The 20,952-nt window shown below is 45.5% G+C and overlaps 1 protein-coding gene across 4 annotated transcripts in view; it reads left to right on the top strand.

The window, feature by feature from the left end:
• LOC140487167 (endothelin-converting enzyme 1-like) overlaps window positions 1-20,952 on the top strand; it is a 329,267-nt gene that overhangs the window by 289,551 nt on the left and 18,764 nt on the right. For all 4 annotated transcript variants that reach the window (XM_072586786.1, XM_072586787.1, XM_072586788.1 and 1 more), the window contains 5 exons: window positions 6,151-6,261; window positions 13,335-13,433; window positions 14,167-14,244; window positions 16,948-17,051; window positions 20,277-20,387. In XM_072586786.1, the coding sequence (XP_072442887.1) occupies window positions 6,151-6,261; window positions 13,335-13,433; window positions 14,167-14,244; window positions 16,948-17,051; window positions 20,277-20,387 (503 nt within the window). The remainder of the gene's footprint in view (window positions 1-6,150; window positions 6,262-13,334; window positions 13,434-14,166; window positions 14,245-16,947; window positions 17,052-20,276; window positions 20,388-20,952) is intronic.

The following is a 20,952-nucleotide window of genomic DNA, read 5'->3' as shown; positions in this document are numbered from 1 at the left end:
CTATCTGCATCATGACCTAGTGCTGGCTTTTGACAGTAGTTGAAACCTCTCCAAATAAGGTATGTATGATTTAGACCATAAGGAATAGGAACAGGAGTAGGCCATTCGGCCCCTCGAGCCTGCTCCACTATTCAGTGACTGATCCGACATTCCTCATGCCTTGCATTCCTGCCCATAACCCTCGATTCCCTGACTGATCAAGACTCTGTCTATCCAAGGCTTAAATATACATGAGGACTGTTCCCCTAAAGCTCTCTGTGACAAGATCCTCAACTCTGACAGAAGAAATTCCTCCTCATCTCAGTCTTAAATTTAAAGGAAGTGGTGTAACACTTCAAACATACAGTGGCTTTCTGCTATCCACGCTGACTGAAGTAACTTTGTGTAAAATATATTGTGACTCCCAAACAGGATTAAACTTTCACATTTTAGAACAATATTTTGCAATTTTCAAATTGTAAATACCTGGAGAGAGAATATTGATGTAACTTTCCTTCTTTAACACCAACACTTTACATTTTCTTCCTAGAATCATTCCTGAAATTTATTTCTGTGTTTCTTTCTTGGGTAGTGACTTTGTGACATTGTGTTATGAGACACTGCACTTGGCTGAGGGACGCAAGCTTTAAAACAGCACCCTGTGCATGCACAGTGCTCCACCTAGTGGTCACATTGACCCAGGTGCACCCTGAGATAAAATCCAAACGTATCCCTTCTTAATCTCCCACCGATTCATCTATGCCAGCAGGCCATTCAGCCCAAGGTATCTATACTGGTCTTTATGCTCCACGTGATCATGCTTCCATCGTTTGTCCATCACTGTATCTCTGCCATCCTTCCACCCTTATCAGTTTATTCAGCTTCCCCCATCTGTGTTACTGCCCCTTTTTGTATTTTTGTTTAATTCAACAGGAACATAGAAGCAAAATATTGTGGATGATGGAATAAAGTCAACATGGGCTGGAGAAACTCAGCAGGTCTGACAGTCCCTGTGGAGAAAGCATCAGAGTTTACAGCAGGAAGCAGGGCGTGAGGTCAAGTTATGATGAAGAGTCGTGGAATTTCTTAAAGTGTAGAAAGAGGCCCCTTGACCCATCAAATCTTTACCAACTGTCCAAAGAGCATCCCACCCTATACCTGTACCCTGCATTTCTCATGGCTAATCAATCTACACATCCCTGGACACTATGCACAAAAAAAAACCCATGCAAACACAGGGAGAAAGTGCAGAATCCACACAGATAGATACCTGAGGCTGGAATCGAACCTGGGTCCTCTGCGCTGTGAGGCAGCAGTGCTAACCACTGACCCTCCCTAAACAGTGAAAGCTGCAGCCCTGGGTCGTCTTGAACCACCAACCATTCAATTAACAGCCAACTGCACTGACTGGTGCAGTCATAGCAAACAAATTGGATGAGTCATATTGGACTTTAAATCACTCTCTCACTCTGTCTCTCTCTCTCTCACTCTCTCTCTACCACAGCAGCCAAGTCAAGTTGGTCAGACAAGGAGAACGGTACTGAGCACCAGCCGTTCCCTGCATTGGGCGTCTCAGAGTGATATTACTAAATGTTAAAACCCAGCCAACCTCCTCTGCGCCCCCGCGCCCCCCTCCCAACTCAACATCCCTTCTTTAGTAGTTGCTCCCTGCCCCAAGAAGACTGACAAACGAGTAACTCACCACATGACTGGTTAAAGCCTGTTCACCATCTGCAAGGCACAACTCAGGAGGGTGATGGAATACTCCTCACCTGCCTGGGTGGGGGCAGCTCCAACAACAGTCAAGAAGCTTGACATCATCCAGGACAAGGCAGCTCGTTTGATTGGCACCACATCCACAAAGATTCACTCCCTCCACTACTGACACGGAGTAACAGCAGTGTGTACTATCTACAAGATGCCCTGCAGAAATTCACCAAAGATCCTCAGACAGCCCCTTCCAAACCCATGACATCCTCCATCCAGAAGGACAAGGGCAGCACATACATGGGAACACCATCACCTTCAAGTTCCCCTCCAAGCCACTCATCATCCTAACTTGGAAATATATCCCTGTTCCTTCCCTGTCGCTGGGTCAAGATCCTGGAATTCCCTCCCTAAGGACATTGTGGGTCAACCTGCCACATGCGGCGGTTCAAGAAAGCAGCTCACCCCCACCTTCTCAAGGGCAGTTAGGGATGAGTAATAAATGCTGGCTCAGCCAGTGACACCCATATCCCACAAATAAATTGAAACTTTTAAAGAAGGGACAAGAATAAAATATAACATTGAATCATAGAGACGTACAGCAGGGAAACAGACCCTTCGCAACTCGTCCATACCGACCAGATATCCTACATTAATCTAATCCCATTTGCGAGCATTTGGTCCCTACCCCTCTAACCCCTTCCTATTCATTTACCCATCCAGATGCCTTTTTCCAAAACATCTGGCTGGTTTCACCAATGCTGTGCCCTTTGACTTGCTAAGCCAGCAGAGACGAACTTAAGATCGTGATTCAAAAACTTATTTTTAAAGATAATTTTCTTGCCGCAAACAATTTGAGCCAATTTCTCCACACAGAAGTTGAGTGCTTTGTAGCCAGAGCTGTTGAGTCATTTGACATTGTTTCTTTTTCAATTTTCTTGCTGCCAGCGTTTCATCATCTGTCACCGTGTCAAACTCCAACTTCCCCTGGGGAGTGTACGCACTCGTGTGTCAAAGATCAGTAACTGCTGCTGTGAGACCTGAGCAACAGATTAAACTCTGAAAACAAAACAAAGCACTGTGGATGCTGGAAATCAGAAACCAAAACAGGAATTGCTGGAAAAGTTCTGAAGAAAGGCCACTGGGCCCGGAACATTAATTCTGCTTTCTCTGAAAAATTGTTAATTTAAATCAAGGGCAAAGGAGGACAATAGGTTTCGCTTTGAGTATTGCTGAAGCTACATTTTTTTTTAAGCTTTTCATTTTGCTCATTCACGATGGCATTGTACAAGAATATAAATTCAGAGGGAAAACCAACTGGATGAGAGGTGACATGGTGGCTCACAGCACCAGGGACCCAGGTTCGATTCCAGCCTCGGGCGACTGTCTAGGTGGAGTTTGCACATTCTCCCAGTGTCTGTGTGGGTTTCCTCCGGATGTTCTGGTTTCCTCCCACAGTCCAAAGAAGGGTGGATTGGCCATGCCATAGTGTCCAGGGATGTGTAGGTTAGCTGGATTAGTCATGGGAAATGCTGTGTTTATGGGGTGGTGCGTGGGGTGCTCTTACTGGATTAGTGGTGCTGGAAGAGCACAGCAGTTCAGGCAGCATCCAACGAGCAGCGAAATCAACGTTTCGGGCAAAAGCCCTTCATCAGGAATAAAGGCAGTGAGCCTGCAGCATGGAGAGAGAGGAGGAAAACTTCTTCAAGGCAGGCATCCTTGCAAGAGGATTCGCAGTAGGGTTAAAATCAAGGATGCCTGCCTTGAAGAAGTTTTCCTCCTCTCTCTCCACGCTGCAGGCTCACTGCCTTTATTCCTGATGAAGGGCTTTTGCCCGAAACGTTGATTTCGCTGCTCGTTGGATGCTGCCTGAACTGCTGTGCTCTTCCAGCACCACTAATACAGTATTTGGTTTTCAGCATCTGCAGTCATTGTTTTTACCGTGGGGTGCTCTTTGAAGGGGTTGGTATAGATTTGTGGGCCAAATGGAGAGATTCTATGAGAATAGACTTTGAATCTGGTCACTTAGCAACTCCAGCATGTGGACTTTGTTTCTTTTCGTGTTTGAGTCTATGGTTTCAAACTCTGTGTCTTCCTTCAGGTCTAAGCTTGAGTTTAATTGGGCTTTCTCCCTAAATATTTCACGCTCAAAATCTAAAAGCTTCAAAACAGTCAGGGAGGTTGTGATATCGTGGTAATGTCACTGAACTAATGATCCAGAGGCCCAGGCTAATCCTCTGGGGCATGGTTTGAAATCCCAGCACAGCTAATAGAACTTAAAATTTGGAGGCTTCTTATCAATGATTGTTGTAAAAACAAAATCATCTGCTTCATGAATACCTTTCAGGGAAAGAGATCTGCTGTCCTCACCCGATCGGGCCTACATATGAGTCCAGGCTGTCACAAATACAGTTGAGTTTTAATTTACCTCTGAAATGGCCGAGCAAGCCACACAGCCCAAGGCCAAGGCAACAAATTCCTCTCCCTTCCCCCCCCCCCCCCCCCCCCCCCCCCCGTTGGCTGGTTGGTTGACTTGCAAAGCGCTGTGATACCAACAATGTGGGTTCAATTCCCGAACCAGCTGAGGTTACCATGAAGGACTCTTATTCTCAACCTCTCCCCTCACCTGAGGTGTGGCGAGCCTCAGGTTAAACCCTCACCAGGCGCCTCTCTCTGATAAGAGAGCAGCCTCATGGTCCAGTAAGACTATGGTGACATGCTGTGCCCTTTCCTGTCCAGATGGATAGTGACTTCAGAAAGAGTTTGCCCATTGAGGCATCCATTCACAGCTGTAACATTCACTGTTGCACCGACATCTCAGATAAAAGCAAAATACTACAGGTGCTGAAGAAACTCAGCCAGTCTGGCTGCATCTGTCAAGAGAGAGAAGCACAATTAACATTTCAAGTCTGATATTTTTCTTCAGGACGGATTCAGTTCCTATAGCACTTACTGCTTTTATTTTCACTATAACTGAGCCTTTCAGTTTTCATTATTTTGTCCCATTCCTGTTTTCATCACATTTTTGGGGGGGTGGGGTGTGGGGGAGATGAAAAGGAAAGGGAGCCCAGACTGATTGTGTTTTACAATCTGAAATGCTTCCTCAGTGCTGCCCCACTGAGATTGGAAAATATATTCCAATAAAGAACTCAATCTCAGCAGCAATTCCAACTTGCTGATTTTATTTGGAGTGGCACACTGACTCAGTGGTTAGCACTGCTGCCTCACAGCACTAGGGAGCCAGGCTCAATTCCACCCTCAGGCGACTGACTGTGTGGAGTTTGCACATTCTCCCCGTGTCTGCGTGGGTTTCCTCCGGGTGCTCCGGTTTCCTCCCACAGTCCAAAAATGTGCAGATGAATTGGCCATGCTAAATTGCCCGTAGCATTCAGGGATGTGTAGGATAATTGCATTAGTTAGGGGAATGGGTCTGGGTGGGTTACTCTTTGGGGGATCAGTATGAACTTGTTGGGCCAAAGGGCCTGTTTCCACACTGTAGGAATTCTATGAGTTTTTTGCAGCATTCAAATCAATACTATCCATCTACCTTGAAACAATATTAGGCAATGGACCTACAGCATTGACTGTAATATGTCCTGATTTATGACTACAGTGAAAGTTCCTCCAGGATTCTGAAGTGTGTGTGTGATAGGACAGGGTGTTAAGAGAATAGATCACTGCTAGAACAATAAAGCAAGAAGAAAAACTTCCTCTAAAGTGTGCAGGATTACTAAAGCTGATTGCGATCTACTTTGGTGTCACAATTTCAACCCAGCCATTTTGGACGTGGTATCAGCCCCTTCTGAGTTTAAACAGTCTCAGTCCAGACCGTGGTACACAGATGCCTGAAGGGCTAAGCTGCTTGTGTTGCATTTGGTGAAAAATCAGGATCTCATTGAAGAAAGGCCCGAAGCCAATCAGGAAAGGAGATATGATTCTGGTAGCTAGGGGCTGCTACTCTGAGACTCAGAGGCAGGGGTTTGGTCCTGGAGGGGTGTAGATTTGAGGGTGACAGCACAAGGTGCTGGCAGAGAACTGGAGGGGGCCTGTTACAAACCCCTTCTGCTTCAACCTCCCACTACCATCATCTGAACAAAAAGGTGTTTGTGCATATTCAATCTCAGTTTAGTCAAACCACAAATACTCTCTGGATGTAATTCAGTTACAGGCCTAATTTCTTGCTCGTACAATTACAGGTGATAGAATTCCAAGGTTTTTTCGGTTTTGAAACAGTGAAACTGGATTGACTCTGGTACCAGACAACAAAAGCACTGGGAATGCCAATACAGTCTGGGGGATGCAGTGTCTGACTGGGATCAGAGCCTGGAAAAGTGCTTCAATCCATCTCAGTCTCAGGCAGGACCCAACAATTACCTTCTGACAGACACTCTCTCTCTCTGTCTCTGTGTTCATCTTCTTGACCTGCTGTAACCTTGCCCTCTCACTGTGTCTCCTCTCCTCCAGACATGTGACACTCGATGGAAGACGTGTGTCAGCGACACGGATGGTACCCTCGGGTTTTCGCTCGGAGCTCTATTTGTCAAAGCAACATTTGCAGAGGACAGCAAGCAAATCGTAAGTCGAGAGCAGCTTATTCTGATCACCAAGAGCCTGCGAACAGTTCTGAGTGTAGATTTAATTCAGAGTTTATTTTTCATTTAAAGCTGTGCTCACAACAATATCGAGGAAACTGCATCTGGAGTTTTGCCAACTTCGACACTGAATGACCATCAGTTTACCTCATCGTTAGTTCATTCTGTTTCTCGCTCAATCTGAGTGTACGTGCACATCGTTCCCTCAAGTACACCGAGCCCCACCCTCTGCTCAGTGTATTATCCACTTTCACTGAATGGAAATAGAAACTTTCACAAAATCACAGCAGAGCCAAACATAACCATTTCCTCAAATCCCATGCAACATTTAAACGCTTCAAAAAACATCAAGAATACTGGAGAAACACAGCAAGTCTGGCAGCATCTGTGGAGGGAGGATGCATTAACTATTTTATTAAAGGAGTAGTACCAGATGTTTGGAGGGAAGCGAATGTTGTTCCTCTGTTCAAAAAAGGGAATAAGGAAATCCCTGGGAATTACAGACCAGCCAGTCTTACATCTGTGGTAAGCAAGGTACTGGAAGGATTCTGAGAGAAAGGATTTATGACGATTTGGAAAAACATATTTTGATTAAAGATAGTCAGCATGGCTTTGTGAGGCAAAAGTGAGGACTGCAGATTAGAGTCAAGATTGTGGTGCTGGAAAAGCACAGCAGGTCAGGCAGCATCCGAGGAGCAGGAGAATCGACGTTTCAGGAGTCGACGTGATGAAGGGCTTTTGCCCAAAACATCGATTTTCCTGCTCCTTGGATGCTGCCTGTCTTGCTGTACTTTTCCAGCACCACACTCATGGCTTTGTGAGGTCATGCCTCACAAGCCTTATTGAGTTTTTTGAGGATGTGACGAGACAAGTTGATGAAGGTCGAGCAGTGGATGTGGTGTATATGGATAAGGCATTTGATAAGGTTCCCCAGGGTAGGCTCATTCAGAAGGATAGGAGATATGAGATAGAGGGAAATGTGGCTGAGTGGATACAGAATTGGCTGGCCAAAAGAAGACAGTGAGTGGTAGTAGATGTATTCTGCCTGGAGATCGGTGACCAGTGGTGTGCCGTAGGGATCTGTTCTTGGGCCTCTGCTCTTTGTAGCTTATAGAAGCTACAAATTACTTGGATGAAGGGGTGAAAGGGTCGGTTAGTAAGTTTAATGACACAAAAGTCAGTGGTGTTGTAGATACTGTCAAGGACTGTTGCAGGCTACAATAAGACATTGACAGAATGCAGAGCTGGGCTGAGAAGTTGCAGATAGAGTTCAACCTGAATAAATGTGAAGTCATAGTCATAGAGATGTACAGCACAGAAACAGACCCTTCGGTCCAACTCGTCCGTGCTGACCAGATATCCCAACCCAATCTAGTCCCACTTGCCAGCACCCGGCACCTACTCCTTCAAACCCTTCCTATTCATATACCCATCCAGATGCCTTTTAAATGTTGCAATTGTACCAGCCTCCACCACTTCCTCTGGCAACTCATTCCATACACGTACCACCCTCAGCGTGAAAAAAAAATTGCTCTTCAGGTCTCTTTTATATCTTTTCCCCTCTCACCCTAAACCTATGCCCTCTAGTTCTGAACTCCCCCACCCCAGGGAAAAGACTTTGTCTATTTACCCTATCCATGCCCCTCATGATTTTATAAACCTCTATAAGATCACTCCTCAGCCTCTGGCACTCCAGGGAAAACTGCCCCAGCCTGTTCAGCCTCTCTCTGTAGCTCTGTAGCTCAAATCCTCCAACCCTTGGAAATCTTTTCTGAAACCTTTCAAGTTTCACAACATCTTTCTGATAGGAAGGAGACCAGAATTGCATGCAATATTCCAAAAGTGGCGTATCCAATGTCCTGTACAGCTGCAACATGACCTCCCAACTCCTGTACTCAATACTCTGAACAATAAAGGAAAGCATACCAAATGCCTTCTTCACTATCCTATCTACCTGCAACTCCACTTTCAAGGAGCAATGAACCTGCACTGTAAGGTCTCTTATTTCCCAAGAGTAGGTCAAGTTTTGCACCTTCTCTAGGAGGTACATCCACATACTGAATCAGAAAATTGTCTTGTACATGCATAACAAATTCCTCTCCATCTAAACCTTTAACCGAATGTCAGTCCCTGTCTATGTTTGGAAAGTTAAAATCCCCTACCATAACCACCCTATTATTCTTACAGATAGTTGAGATCTCCTTACAAATTTGTTTCTCAATTCCCTGCTGACTATTAAGGGGTCTATAATACAATCCCAATAAGGTGATCATCCCTATCTTATTTCTCAGTTTCACCAAAAAAATTTCCCTGGATGTATTTCTGGGAATATCCTCCCTCAGCACAGCTGTAATGTTACCCCTTATGAAAATTGCCACTCCCCGTCCTCTCTTGCCTCCCCTTCTATCCTTCCTGTAGCATTTGTATCCTGGAACATTAAGCTGCCAGTCCTGCCCATCCCTGAGCCATTTTTCTGTAATTGCTATGATATCACAGTCCCATGTTCCTAACCATGCTCTGAGTTCATCTGCCTTCCCTGTTAGGCCCCTTGCATTGAAATAAATACAGTTTAATTTATCAGTCCTACCTTTTCTCTGCTTTGTCCCTGCCTGCCCTGACTGTTTGATTCATTTCTTTTCTCAACTCTACCAATCTCAGATTGATCCCTTTCCTCGCCATAGCTCCCCCCCCAGCCACCCCCACCTTACTAGTTTAAATCTTCCCAAGCAGCTTCAGCAAATTTCCCTGCCAGTATATTAGTCCCCTTCCAATTCAGGTGCAATCCATCCTTATTGTAAGGTCACTTCTACCCCAAAAGCGATTCCAATGATCCAAAAAATGTGAATCTTTCTCCCGTACACCAGCTCCTCAGCCATGCATTCATCTGCTCGATCCTCCTATTCCTGCCCTCACTAACTCGTAGCACTGGGAGTAATCCAGATATTACCACTCTTGAGGACCTCCTTTTTAAATTCCTGCCAAACTTCCTATATTCTCCTTTCAGAATCTCTTCCTTTACCCTTTTTATGTCATTGGATCCAATGTGGACAATGACCTCCTGATGGCCCCTCTCCCCCTTGAGAACATTCTGCACCCTCTCTGAGACATCCTTGATTTTGGCACCAGGAAAGCAACACACCATTCTGATTTTTCGCTGCTGGCCACAGAAATGTCTGTCTGTACCTCAGGCTAGAGAGTCCCCTAACACCATTGATCTCTTGGAACCCAACGTACCCCTCATTGCATTAGAGCCAGTCTCAATACCAGAAACTTGGCTGTTTGTGCTGCATTCCCCTGAGAATCCATCACCCCCTACATTTTCCAAAACAGCATACTTGTTTGAAATAGGGATAGCTACAGAAGACTCCTGCACTATCTGCCTACCTGTCTTACCTATCATGGGGTTAACCCATCTATATGACTGTACCTGCGGCTCTTCTCCCTTCCTATAACTGCCTTCCAACTCACCCCCTTGCTCTTGTAAATTCCTCATTACCTCTAACTGTCTCTCCAACTGTTCCATTCGATCTGATAGGATTCGTAACCAACGGCATTAATTGCAGACATAATCCTCAGTAACATGTAAACTCTCCCTAAACTCCCACATCCGACAAGAGGAGCATATTACTCTACTAAAGGTTATTTTTGCTTCTTTCAATCTACAAACTCAGAAAATAGCACCATCTTATTCCTCTTTCAAACACTGCTCCAGGCTAACTTAATGCTTATGGCTTATATTTTTAAGTTTAATCAAGAGGCACATCTCAAAGAAAGCATATAATCAAGAAAGAACCAACTCTACTCACTATTGTAGCAAGGCTGTACTTAAGACTATTCACTTAACTACTTCTGTGCCCTTTCCCAAACAGATTCCTCCAAGATTAGCTGTAAATTTCACAGTTCGTTAATTTTCTTGGACACACTCCGATGTCCAGTGACACATGAATACAGCAGCAAAGGTAGTAACTGCGCAGTTTCACTGCTGTGTCAGTTAGCAGTGTGATTTTCTTTTTTTTTCTCTCTCTCTCTCTCTCTCTCTCTCTCTCTCCTGCACTGACCTGATCATGTGCTGCCTTTGTGTGTCCCTCTCCCTTTTAAAAGTGCCGTTGTTTTGATTTTTTTTTTCTCCAAAGTTCCAAAACAATGCAATATAAAACAGTAACTGCTGCTCCTGGAATTCGAGGAAATCACCTCCAACACCTAAAATACCTCAAAAAGGAGCAGCCTGTTACAGCCAGAAATGTTTCCTGTCCTCCACCTTGTATTACCCAGAATCCTTTGATCATTTTGGAAGGTTGAATTTGAATGCTGACGACAGGGTTAAAGCCAGGATTCTTGTCAGTGTGGAGGAACAGCAGGATCTAGGGGCCCACATACACAGATCCCTCAAAGTTGCCACTCAAGTTGATAGGATTGTTAAGAAGGCATATGGTGCTTTGGCTTTCATTAACAGAGGGATTGAGTTTAAGAGCGGCAGGCTTTGCTGCAGCTCTGTAAAACCCTGGTTAGACCACACTTGGAATATTGCATCCAGTTCTGGTTACCTCATTATAGGAAGGATGTAGATGCCTGGATTAGAGGGCTTGTCTTTTGAAGAGAGGTTGAGTGAGCTAGGGCTTTTCACACTGGAGAGAACAGGGAAGAGAGGTGACTTGATAGAGATGTACAAGGTAATGAGAGGCAAAGATAGAGCAGAAAGCCAGAGAGTTTTCCCCCAGGGCAGAATTGGCTGTCATGAGGGGTCATAATTTTAAGGTGATTGGAGGAAGGTCTTGGGGAGAGGTGGGTCAGAGGTAGGTTCTTTATGCAGAGAATATTGGGTGTATGGAATGCACTTCCAGCGTTGGTAGAGTCAGAGACATTAGGGACATTTAAGTGACTGCTGGACAAGCACATGGATGGCAGTAAATTGAGGAGTGTGTAGGTTAGGTTGATCTTAGATTTAGATAAATACTGGGCACGACATCATGGGCCGAAGGGCCTGTACTGTGTTGTACTATTCTGTGTTCCATGTCTGTGTTCATTTTGAGTCACATAACTCTTGAGTCACATAACTCTTTTGAAGAAGTCATACCAGACTCGAAACATTAACTGTCTCTCTCGCCACAGATGCTGCCAGACCTGCTGAGTTTCTCCAACATTCTCTGTGTTTGTTTGAAATTTCCATCTGACTGAGCTCTTAGAATGAGGCCTGAGAGAAAGGCCATTCACCTATAGCCGGTCTGAGCACTAGAGTCACACAAAGTGGAGCTTCCTCTTGAGCAGTGCTGACCCTTCCCCCTGAGCTCTGTGCTAAAGGAGGTGTGTGCTGTCGACCTTACTGCACTATGTTCTTCAATCAGCAATGACTTACCGAAGAGAGGTTCAGACTGAGACAAGTCTTCTCTTCGTGGCATGTGGACATCTACAAATTCAAAAACACTGCAGCTGTGTGGACCCTTTACCCAGGTTTTAGAGAAAAGCTGCACTACATGCGACAACAAAACCCCACTCTTAAGTTGTATCTCAACGTTTACTTTGTTTATCACAAAGTCCCCAAGGGGCAGTACGGTGGCCCAGTGGTTAGCACTGCTGGCTCACAGCGCCAGGGACCCAAGTTTGATTCCAGCCGCGGGTGACTCTGTGTGGAGTTTGCACATTCTTCCTGTGTCTGCGTGAGTTTCCTCCGGGTGCTCCGATTTCCTCCCACAGTCCAAAGATGCGCAAGTTAGGTGGATTGGCCATGCTAAATTATCCATGCTGTTCAGGGATGTGTAGGTTAGGTGTGTTAGCCTTGGGAAATGCAGGGTTACAGAGATAAGGTGGGAGGATGGGTCTGGGTAGGGTGATCTTTGGAAGGTCGGTGTGGACTTGTTGAGCCGAATGGCCTGATTCCACACTGTGGGGATTCTATTCTATTAACACTTTACTCTTTAAAAATATGGTCTCAAGTTCAAATAGTATTTGTCTTAATCCTCTGGTATTCCTTTACCTGAGTAGACCAGACTGTTGTAAGACATTTTACGCAATAATTGTGATAGGTTTGGAATAACAGTGTCTATAACAAGGACACAGAGGGTTGTGGATGCCTTATTGTTAAAAGGCTGAGACAGACAGAATTTTGGTCTCTAAACTATCAGAGGTAAAGGCTGTAAGTGGGAAGCAGAGTTATGGCCAAGAATCAGCCACAATTCGTTGAACATCAGAGCAAGACTGGTGGGAGTGCATTTATTCTTGTATACTGAATTCTACTTATGTGAAGTGATAAAGTTGCTTTGTTAAACTCTGGGAGAGATGTTGAAGTTAGGCACCATACACAGATGGTGGAAGGAGGGGATGCTTGTGGATGTGGTGCCAATCATGCGGGCTGCTTTGCCCTGGATGTTATCAAGCTTCTTGAAGGTTGTTGGAGCTGCACCCATCCAGAGAATATTCCATCACACTCCTGACTTGTGCCTTGTAGATGGTGGACAAGGCTTTGGGGGAGTTACTTTTTGCAGAATGCATCACGTCTGATGAGGCACAGTGGCTCAGTGGTTAGCGATACTGCCTCACAGCACTAGGGACCCAAGTTTGATTCTAGCCTCAGGCACGTGTCTGTGTGGAGTTTGCACAGTCTTCCTATGTTTGCATGGGTTTTCTCCCACAATTCAAAGAGGTGCAGGTTAAGTTGATCGGCAATGCTAAATTGCCCTGTAGTGTCCAGGAATGTGTAGGTATGAGGCTTAGTCATGGGAAATGTGAGGTTATGGGGATGGAGTTGGTTTGGGTAAGAAGTGCTTTGGAGGGTTGATGCAGACTCAATGGACAGAATGGACTCTATCTGCACAGTAGGGTGTCTATGACAATTCTACAACCCATTCAGCTGTAGTCAGAAAAGAGAGAAGAGTTTAACAACAAAAGTAAATGTTTAGAAAGTATTGCATTTGGATGTAGACCATTTCCTCCTCAACACTCATTGTGGCAAGCCTTTCAAATCCAGGAAACAAGGCAGCATGGCAGGCAGATTATCCTCTGCGTTGTATTGTCTCCTGTGTGGGACGGAGCGATGGATTCAGTTGTTGTGTTGTTCCTCAGGCAGAAGAGATGATTTCAGAAATCAAGGCTGCATTCGAGCAGAGTCTGAAGCAAACCGAGTGGATGGATGAGCAGACCAAACAAGCTGCAAAGGAAAAGGTAAGTCTGAGAGCCACAGCGCAGCGCGAGAGGTCACCGATCAGGATGGAGCTGAAAGGGCAGATTACCGGAGCCAGCCAACAGGATACTTAGAAAAGAAAACACATTCCAAAAGAATGCGAAGAAATTTGCATCGATATACCATTTTGGGGGGGTGGTGATGATGCAGTGCAGTTCCTGTAGTGCCCACCAGTCGCAGAGGTGTGCCAATGGGCACTATCTCTCCACAAACAGGAATAGTCTCATTATATTTGTTTGTAGGTAACTAATTAAACAAATTAATTGGTGACAGCCTCTTAAAAGGACACTGTACAAGATCCAAAGCTTGGACGAATGTTAAATATTAATTAAAGTGCCTTATTATTTTTATTTGGAAAACCCACTTAGGTATGTTGTAACACTCCTCCAAGGGCAACCGGGACTTGAACCCAGACTTTCCAGCCCAGAGATAGGAGCACTACCACTGCATCACATGAGCCTGAAATATCTCAATGAGCAGGTATAATGACCACCCCCCAATCCACACATTGTTAACCTTCATGCACACAGTTAACAGTTGAGGAACCCCATGTGTGCCTCAAGCATTGATTCACAGACTTGTCTCTGCAAGCGAGCTCTGTCAGGAACGGTGAGAGGGGTTAGTGTTCATATGGTAACACTGGTGTCACCGGTTTGCAGAATGCCATTTTCATCACCGCTCCTTGTGTAACACTGTGCTTTTGTCTTGAATTAGGCTGATTCAATCTACGACATGATTGGCTACCCAAAGTTCATCATGGATCCTAAGGAGTTGGATAAACTCTTCAGTGACGTAAGTCGCTATTTCCTGGCTGACAGGAGAGCAGATCAAAAGCACTGAGTTAGCTGGCAAGCACACACGTAAGGAGGGACGTTTGAGCAGTATCAGCATTGCACATTGCTCTCATCTCGTTATAAACAATCTCAGAAATAGTTGGAAGCCATTCAGCTATGTGGTCAAAAACTCCCAGAATGTAACAGTGATACACATCCAGTGAAACAGATATAGAGATTATTTATACACTCCTGTATCTGTCTTTATCACTACGCAGCAGCTGCTATGTATGAACCCTCAAGGGTGCACTGCCCTTTGATAAGGTCACGACTGGATTTATTGATCAATCTCATTTGACCTCCGCAGTAATGCCCAAAATCTGTATCCTGAATATACCAAGCAGCTGAGTTTCCATGGAGCAAAGATTCAGAAACCCCTGCGTGTAGAAAAGTCCCCATATCATGGTCGTGAATGTTTACTCTGAGATTGTAACCTTGCGTTCTAACTTCTGCATCTGTCCCGTCGTGTCTGACCAACGTTCTGTGAATTTTGTGTGTTGGTGGGCCGTGCCATGCAGATATCTGTACCACAAGGTCAAAGTAAGGCCGCGCGGTCTGCAAAATGAGTGCGTAGTTAATGTTTAAAGGACAGCACCCAGCTGTGAGCCTTGCTGGAACCGTGCAATGAAGTTGAGGGTTTTTTGTTTGCAAACCTGAAATGCAGCACTCGGGCACTGACCTTGATTACACACAGAAATAGGCAGCTTTTCTAGGTAAGGCCTAGTGGAATTTGGACTGGTGCCTGTCCCTCTGTTTGGATTTGTACTTGTGATATTCAGCAGAGGGGCCTGGACTTGATTGCCAGTACCAGCCCACTTCCAGTCAAGGTCTGTAAGACAGAATGGCCTCCTCTTTCTCCAAGGCTTCACTCAATGCAGAATTACAGAGTCAGGAAGCAAGAACATCTCCATGCTGAAACAGTAGCGACACACAGAGCAGTCTGTTTTTGATCGTGTCCTCTGGGTACATGTGGCATATTGTCAAGAAGTTCAGTTTCTCAGGGCACTGCCCTCTGCTCTGTTTCAGGTTCATGTCTCTGTCCGTTCTTGTCCCTCAACAAAGAGGGCTCCTCGTACTCGCTGTGACGTCAAAAGCTCTCACATTCCGGATTACCAGAACGCTTCCTATCCGGAAATTGCCTTTGGTGCCTTTTACTCAGCGTGCCCTCCCCTCTCCTCCTGCCCACACCCCCACCAAAACTCACTTTTAATAGTTAGTGGCTGTCCAGCTCAGCGTACTCTTGGATTGGGATCTCCCTGGAAGGGGAAAGGGCCAATCTTCCTGTCCTTTCATCATTTCCCCCTCCTGCCTGCTTTCCCCAATACACAAGGGCCAAAAAATGAGGCAGGGGCTTGTTAGACTGGGATGGGTTTGTCGCTAACTGGCACAGAACAGGGCAGCCACTTAAGAAAGGATATACCGACCGTAGAGGGAGTGCAGCAGAAGTTCGCAAGGCTAATACCAGGGACGGCAGGACTGCCCCATAAGGAGAGATTGATTCGACTAGGCCTGTATTCACTGGAGTTTAGAAGAATGAAAGGGGATCAGATTGAAACATCTATAATTCTGACAGGGTTATACAGACTGGATGCGGGGAGTCCCTGGTTAAGGAGTCCTGAATCATGGGACAGAGTGTCAGGAGACAGGATAGACCATTTAGGACTGAGATGAGGGAAAAATGTCTTCACTCAAAGCATAGTGAGCTTGGGGAATTTGCTACCACAGGCTGTGGAGGTCACGTCACCGAATATCTTTAAGAAAGAGATTGATACTTTTGTTTAAATTTTAAAGGGGTATGGGGAGAATGTGAGAATATGGCATTGAGATGGACAATCAGCTGTGATCATGTTGACTGTGGAGCAGGTTGGATGGATGCAAACCTGCTCTTGGTTTCTGTATCTGTCTCATCCAATGGGCATCCATGAACCTGAGGCCCTCTGACCAATCCCAAACCCCGATCGACTGCCAAACCTCCCACTGTCGGGACATTTCAGAGCTTCCTGTCGACGCAAACATTGAAATGATGTCCTCGCTACCCAGAATTCAGATTGTCAATCTGTATAATCAAATCCTGTACATTCCCTCAACTTCAGAAGTTAAGGTGAAATCTGATGGGGGTGTTTAATAGGGAAAACGATTGGAAAAGGGTAGATTGGGTTGGGGGTAGAAGGTGCAGTTTTGCTGGGATTGGGGGCAGAGATTTGCTGAGCAAGCTGTTCAAAGATGTTATTGGACACTCCCGGAGCAAGTAGGACATGGACCCAGGCCTCCTGGCCCAGAGGTACGGACACTACCACTGTACTACAAGTGCCCCCCCCCCCATTATTGGGAGGGGTGCAACATTAGAATTTCATCTGGATCAATTAGGAGTGAAATCAGGGAATTCAAAAGGTTCTGAAAAAGTGGGAGACTCTTCACAATAAGACTGTGATTCCAGTTGGAGCTCTAGAAGGACGTGAATAGATTCTTTTGACTAAGAGATGGCAGAGCTCAGCCATGAGCCGTAATCCAACACTGTCTCCGTCTGGGGTAACTTGGTCTAATCTCACATTCCCAAATTAAGGTGGAAAGGGATGTTGGTCCCTGGTCATGAAGAATCGTTTCGGTGAGGGGTTTGGGGCGTTGAGTACGTGCTGACTGAGTATTGTTTGTTTTCACGCAGTACGAAGTGGTTCCTGACCTCTACTTCCAGAACGTTCTCCAGTTCTATAACTTCTCTGCTCGAGTGACAGCCGATCAGCTACGGAAACCTCCCAACAAGGATCAGTGAGTAATCCACAACTGCTGCAGCTCTCCGAAGCAATCCTCTCTTCCCAGCCCAATCCTGAGGCCTCCTCTGCCGCTATAGAGCCCATTACAGCTCAGAAACAGGCCCTTCGGCCCGACATGTCCATGTTGGCACGGCGAGGTTTTGTTACCACCGGTTACAGCCGCCTGCACCTCCCGGGTGGTGGGGGATCAGCCAATGAGGGCTGGCCCAGTACTGAGTGCAAGGACAGGACCACCTGGCCCTAACCTGCAGCCTATCACAGGACTTCAGAAAACTCGGAAGAAGGCTGAAAAGCAGGACATCCAGGGTGGTTATCTCTGGTTTGCTTCCAGTTCCTCGGGCTGGAGAGGACAGGAACAGGGAGATAATGGACTTGAACGTGTGGCTGGGGAACTGGTGCAGGAAGCAAGGATTTGAATTCTTGGATCACTGGGGTATGTTTAGCAGTAAGGATAAATTATACAAGAGGGACGGGTTGCACCTTAATAGGTGGGGGACCAGCATTCTGGCAGGTAGGTTTGCCACTGCAACACAGCTGCCTTTAAACTAAATAGCGGGGGGGAGGGGGCAAACTGGAAGTTTAAGAAGGAAGTTAAAGGGAAAGTTTGAATAAGGGAAGTCAAGAAAGACAACTGAATCAATGGAGCAGAAAACTCAAAAAGGATCATGCCGTAAGGTCAAATGAAATAGGGATCGATAGGAAGGGTGAGGGGAGTTACAAATTAAAAATATTATATATGAATGCACGAAGCATTCGAAATAAGGTGGATGAGCTTGAGGCTCAGTTGGAAATTGGCAGGTACGACGTTGTGGGGATTACTGAGACGTGGCTTCAAGTGGACAGGGCCTGGGAAATGAATATTCAAGGCTATACGTGCTATCGTAAGGACAGACTGACGGGCAGGGGGGGTGGGGTAGCCCTGTTGGTCAGGAATGATATTCAGTCCCTTGCGCGAGAGGACCTAGAATCAGGGGATGTAGAGTCAATATGGATAGAGCTGAGAAATTCTAAGGATAGAAAGACCCTAATGGGAATTATCTACAGGCCCCCAAACAGTAGCCTGGATGTAGTGTGTAAGTTGAATAAGGAGCTGAAATTGGCCAGTCGCAAACAATTGTTATGGGGGATTTCAACATGTAGGTAGGCTGGGAGAATCAGGATGGTACTGGACCCCAAGAAAGGGGGTTTGTGGAGTGCCTCCAAGATGGATTCTTAGTTCAGCTGGTGCTGGACCCTACCAGGGAGAAGGCAATTCTGGATCTGGTGTTGTGCAACGAACCAGATTTGATCAGGGACCTCGAAGTAAAGGAGCAATTAGGAGGTAGTGACCACAATATACTCAGCTTTAATCTGCAGTTTGAAAGGGAGAGGGGAGAATCGGAAGTGACAATATTTCAGTTGAATAAGAGGAACTATGGAGCTATGAGGGAGGAGCTGGCCAAAGTTCAATGGTGCACTCCCTTAGCAGGGATGGCAATAGAACAACAATGGCAGGTATTTCTGGGTATAATGCAGAAGATGCAGGATTAGTCCATTCCCAAAAGGAAGAAAGATCCTAAGGGAAGGCAGGGGTGGCCGTGGTTGATGAGGGAAGTTAAGGACCATATAAAGACAAAAGGGAAAAAGTATAACATAGCAAAGATAAGTGGGAAATCGGAGGACTGGGAAGCTTTTAAAGAACAGAGGATAATTAAAAAGGAAATACGCAGAGAAAAAATAAGGTATGAAGGTAAACTGGCCAAAAATATAAAGGAGGATAGTCAAGGCGTTTTTAGGTAAGTGAAAAGAAAAAAAATGGTTAAGACTAAAATTGGGCCCTTGAAGACAGAAACGGGTGAATTTATTATGGGGAACAAAGAAATGGCAGAAGAGTTGAATTGGTACTTTGCTCGTGTCTTCCCCAGTGAAGACAGATCTAATCTCCCAGATGTAATAGCAGCTGAAGGACCTGAAATGAAGGGAACTTATATTAGGCAGGAATTGGTGTTGGAGAGACTGTTAGGTCTGAAGGCTGACAAGTCCCCGGGACCTGATGGTCTGCATCCCAGGGTACTGAAGGAGGTGGCTCTAGAAATCGTGGATGTATTGGTGATCATTTTCCAATGTTCTATAGATTCAGGATCAGTTCCTGCGGATTGGAGGGTGGCTAATGTTGTCCCACTTTTTAAGAAAGGAGGGAGAGAGAAAGCAGGGAATTATAGACCAGTTAGTCTGACCTCAGTGGTGGGAAAGATGCTGAAGTCAATTATAAAGGACAAAATTACGACACATCTGGATAGCAGTCACAGGATAGGTCAGAGTCAGCATGGATTTATGAAGGGGAAATCATGCTTGACTAATCTTCCAGACTTTTTTGAGGATGTAACTCTGAAGATGAACAAGGGAGATCCAGTGGGTGTAGTGTACCTGGACTTTCAGAAAGGCTTTGATAAGTCCCACATAGGAGGTTAGTGAGCAAAATTAGGGCGCATGGTATTAGGAGCAAAATACTGACATGGACTGAAAATTGGTTGGCTGACAGGAAACAAAGAGTAGTGATAAACGGCTCCCTTTCGGAATGGCAGGTTATAGTCCAACAGGTTTATTTAGAAGCACTAGCTTTCGGAGTGCTGCTCCTTCTGGTGGTTATGGACCGGTGCTCCAAAAGCTAGTGCTTCTAAATAAATCTATTGGACTATAACCTGGTGTTGTGTGATTTTTAACTTCACTGCCTTTTACACTGTGTTCGCTGCTCCCTCTAGTGGCTGCACAGAATTAATGTGACGTGTATTTAACAGCTTCAGTGTTCACCAACTTGACATCAGTCTCTCCCTCTCTTTTCTCGGGACATGGGCCGTAACCGTAACCAGAAGCTGACACCCAGAAAAGGCCTTTCCTTTACATTTATGCATCAATCTGCATTTCTGGTGGTGATTTTGAATTTGACTTTCCCATGATATTAACTTTAGAAGTGACTTTAATTTGCACTTATCGGGATTAGGATGCAAGAAAACCGATATGAGAAGGGAACTAACAATTTCTACAGCATGAGGGAAAGGAGCTAATTGATTGGACTGGGTTAACATGGAGATATGTGGATAAATGGTTGTACTCCAAAATTATTGTTCTTGCATCTCAGTCCTGATGAGCAGAAGATGAGAAATTTCAGCTCCTTGTCTCTTTTTAGCAATGTCTTACTGAGCAATTATTTGATATTAATCATGGTTTTTTCCCCCATCAGGTGGAGTATGACCCCTCCCACAGTTAATGCTTACTACTCCCCGACAAAGAATGAAATTGTTTTCCCGGCTGGAATACTGCAGGCTCCATTCTACACCAGGGATTATCCGAAGTAAGTCTGTGGTGTTAGATCGAGTGGATTGTGGTGATAAGTGACTCACAGACCCACTTGATGAAAAAATCCATTTAAAGAGAAACTGTAAGAATGAGGGAGGAAGGGGTAGATGGCTAGATTGAGACAGTGAAGGGAAATGGATTGGAGGAGCCTTCTCATAGAGCAGAAAGCCCCAAACCACCCGTCTGTGCTGCAAACCTCTTCAAACATCTGCAGTCCTTACTGTCTCCAGGTCACTGATAAAATATGATATGAATTCAGGTCTCCAGGAGAGAAGAGGAAGATTCAGGGATGCTCTGTTTGCCTGGCTGAAGGGCAAAAACAGGATCCTGTGTCACATGGTGTGTGGAATAAAGGTACACGGGTCTGATTTTGAGCTGGTACAGTGTTGAAGTGAAGCCCCTGAACAGAGCTGTGTGTGTGGTTCTGGAGAAGTCACAACCCCAGAGCTGAGAGAATCTCATCAAAGCAGTCCTTTCTGTTTTATGGCGCTGGGTCCCACTGTGTGATTGTCAAAGGGAAGGGTTAACAACTGGGCACTGAGCTTCAACTCAAGCTTAGA

Source organism: Chiloscyllium punctatum, chromosome 16 (genome assembly GCF_047496795.1).
Source record: "Chiloscyllium punctatum isolate Juve2018m chromosome 16, sChiPun1.3, whole genome shotgun sequence".
NCBI lineage: Eukaryota > Metazoa > Chordata > Chondrichthyes > Orectolobiformes > Hemiscylliidae > Chiloscyllium > Chiloscyllium punctatum.
The sequence above is the reverse complement of the archived record's forward strand: the minus strand, read 5'-3'. Positions and strand labels throughout refer to the sequence as shown.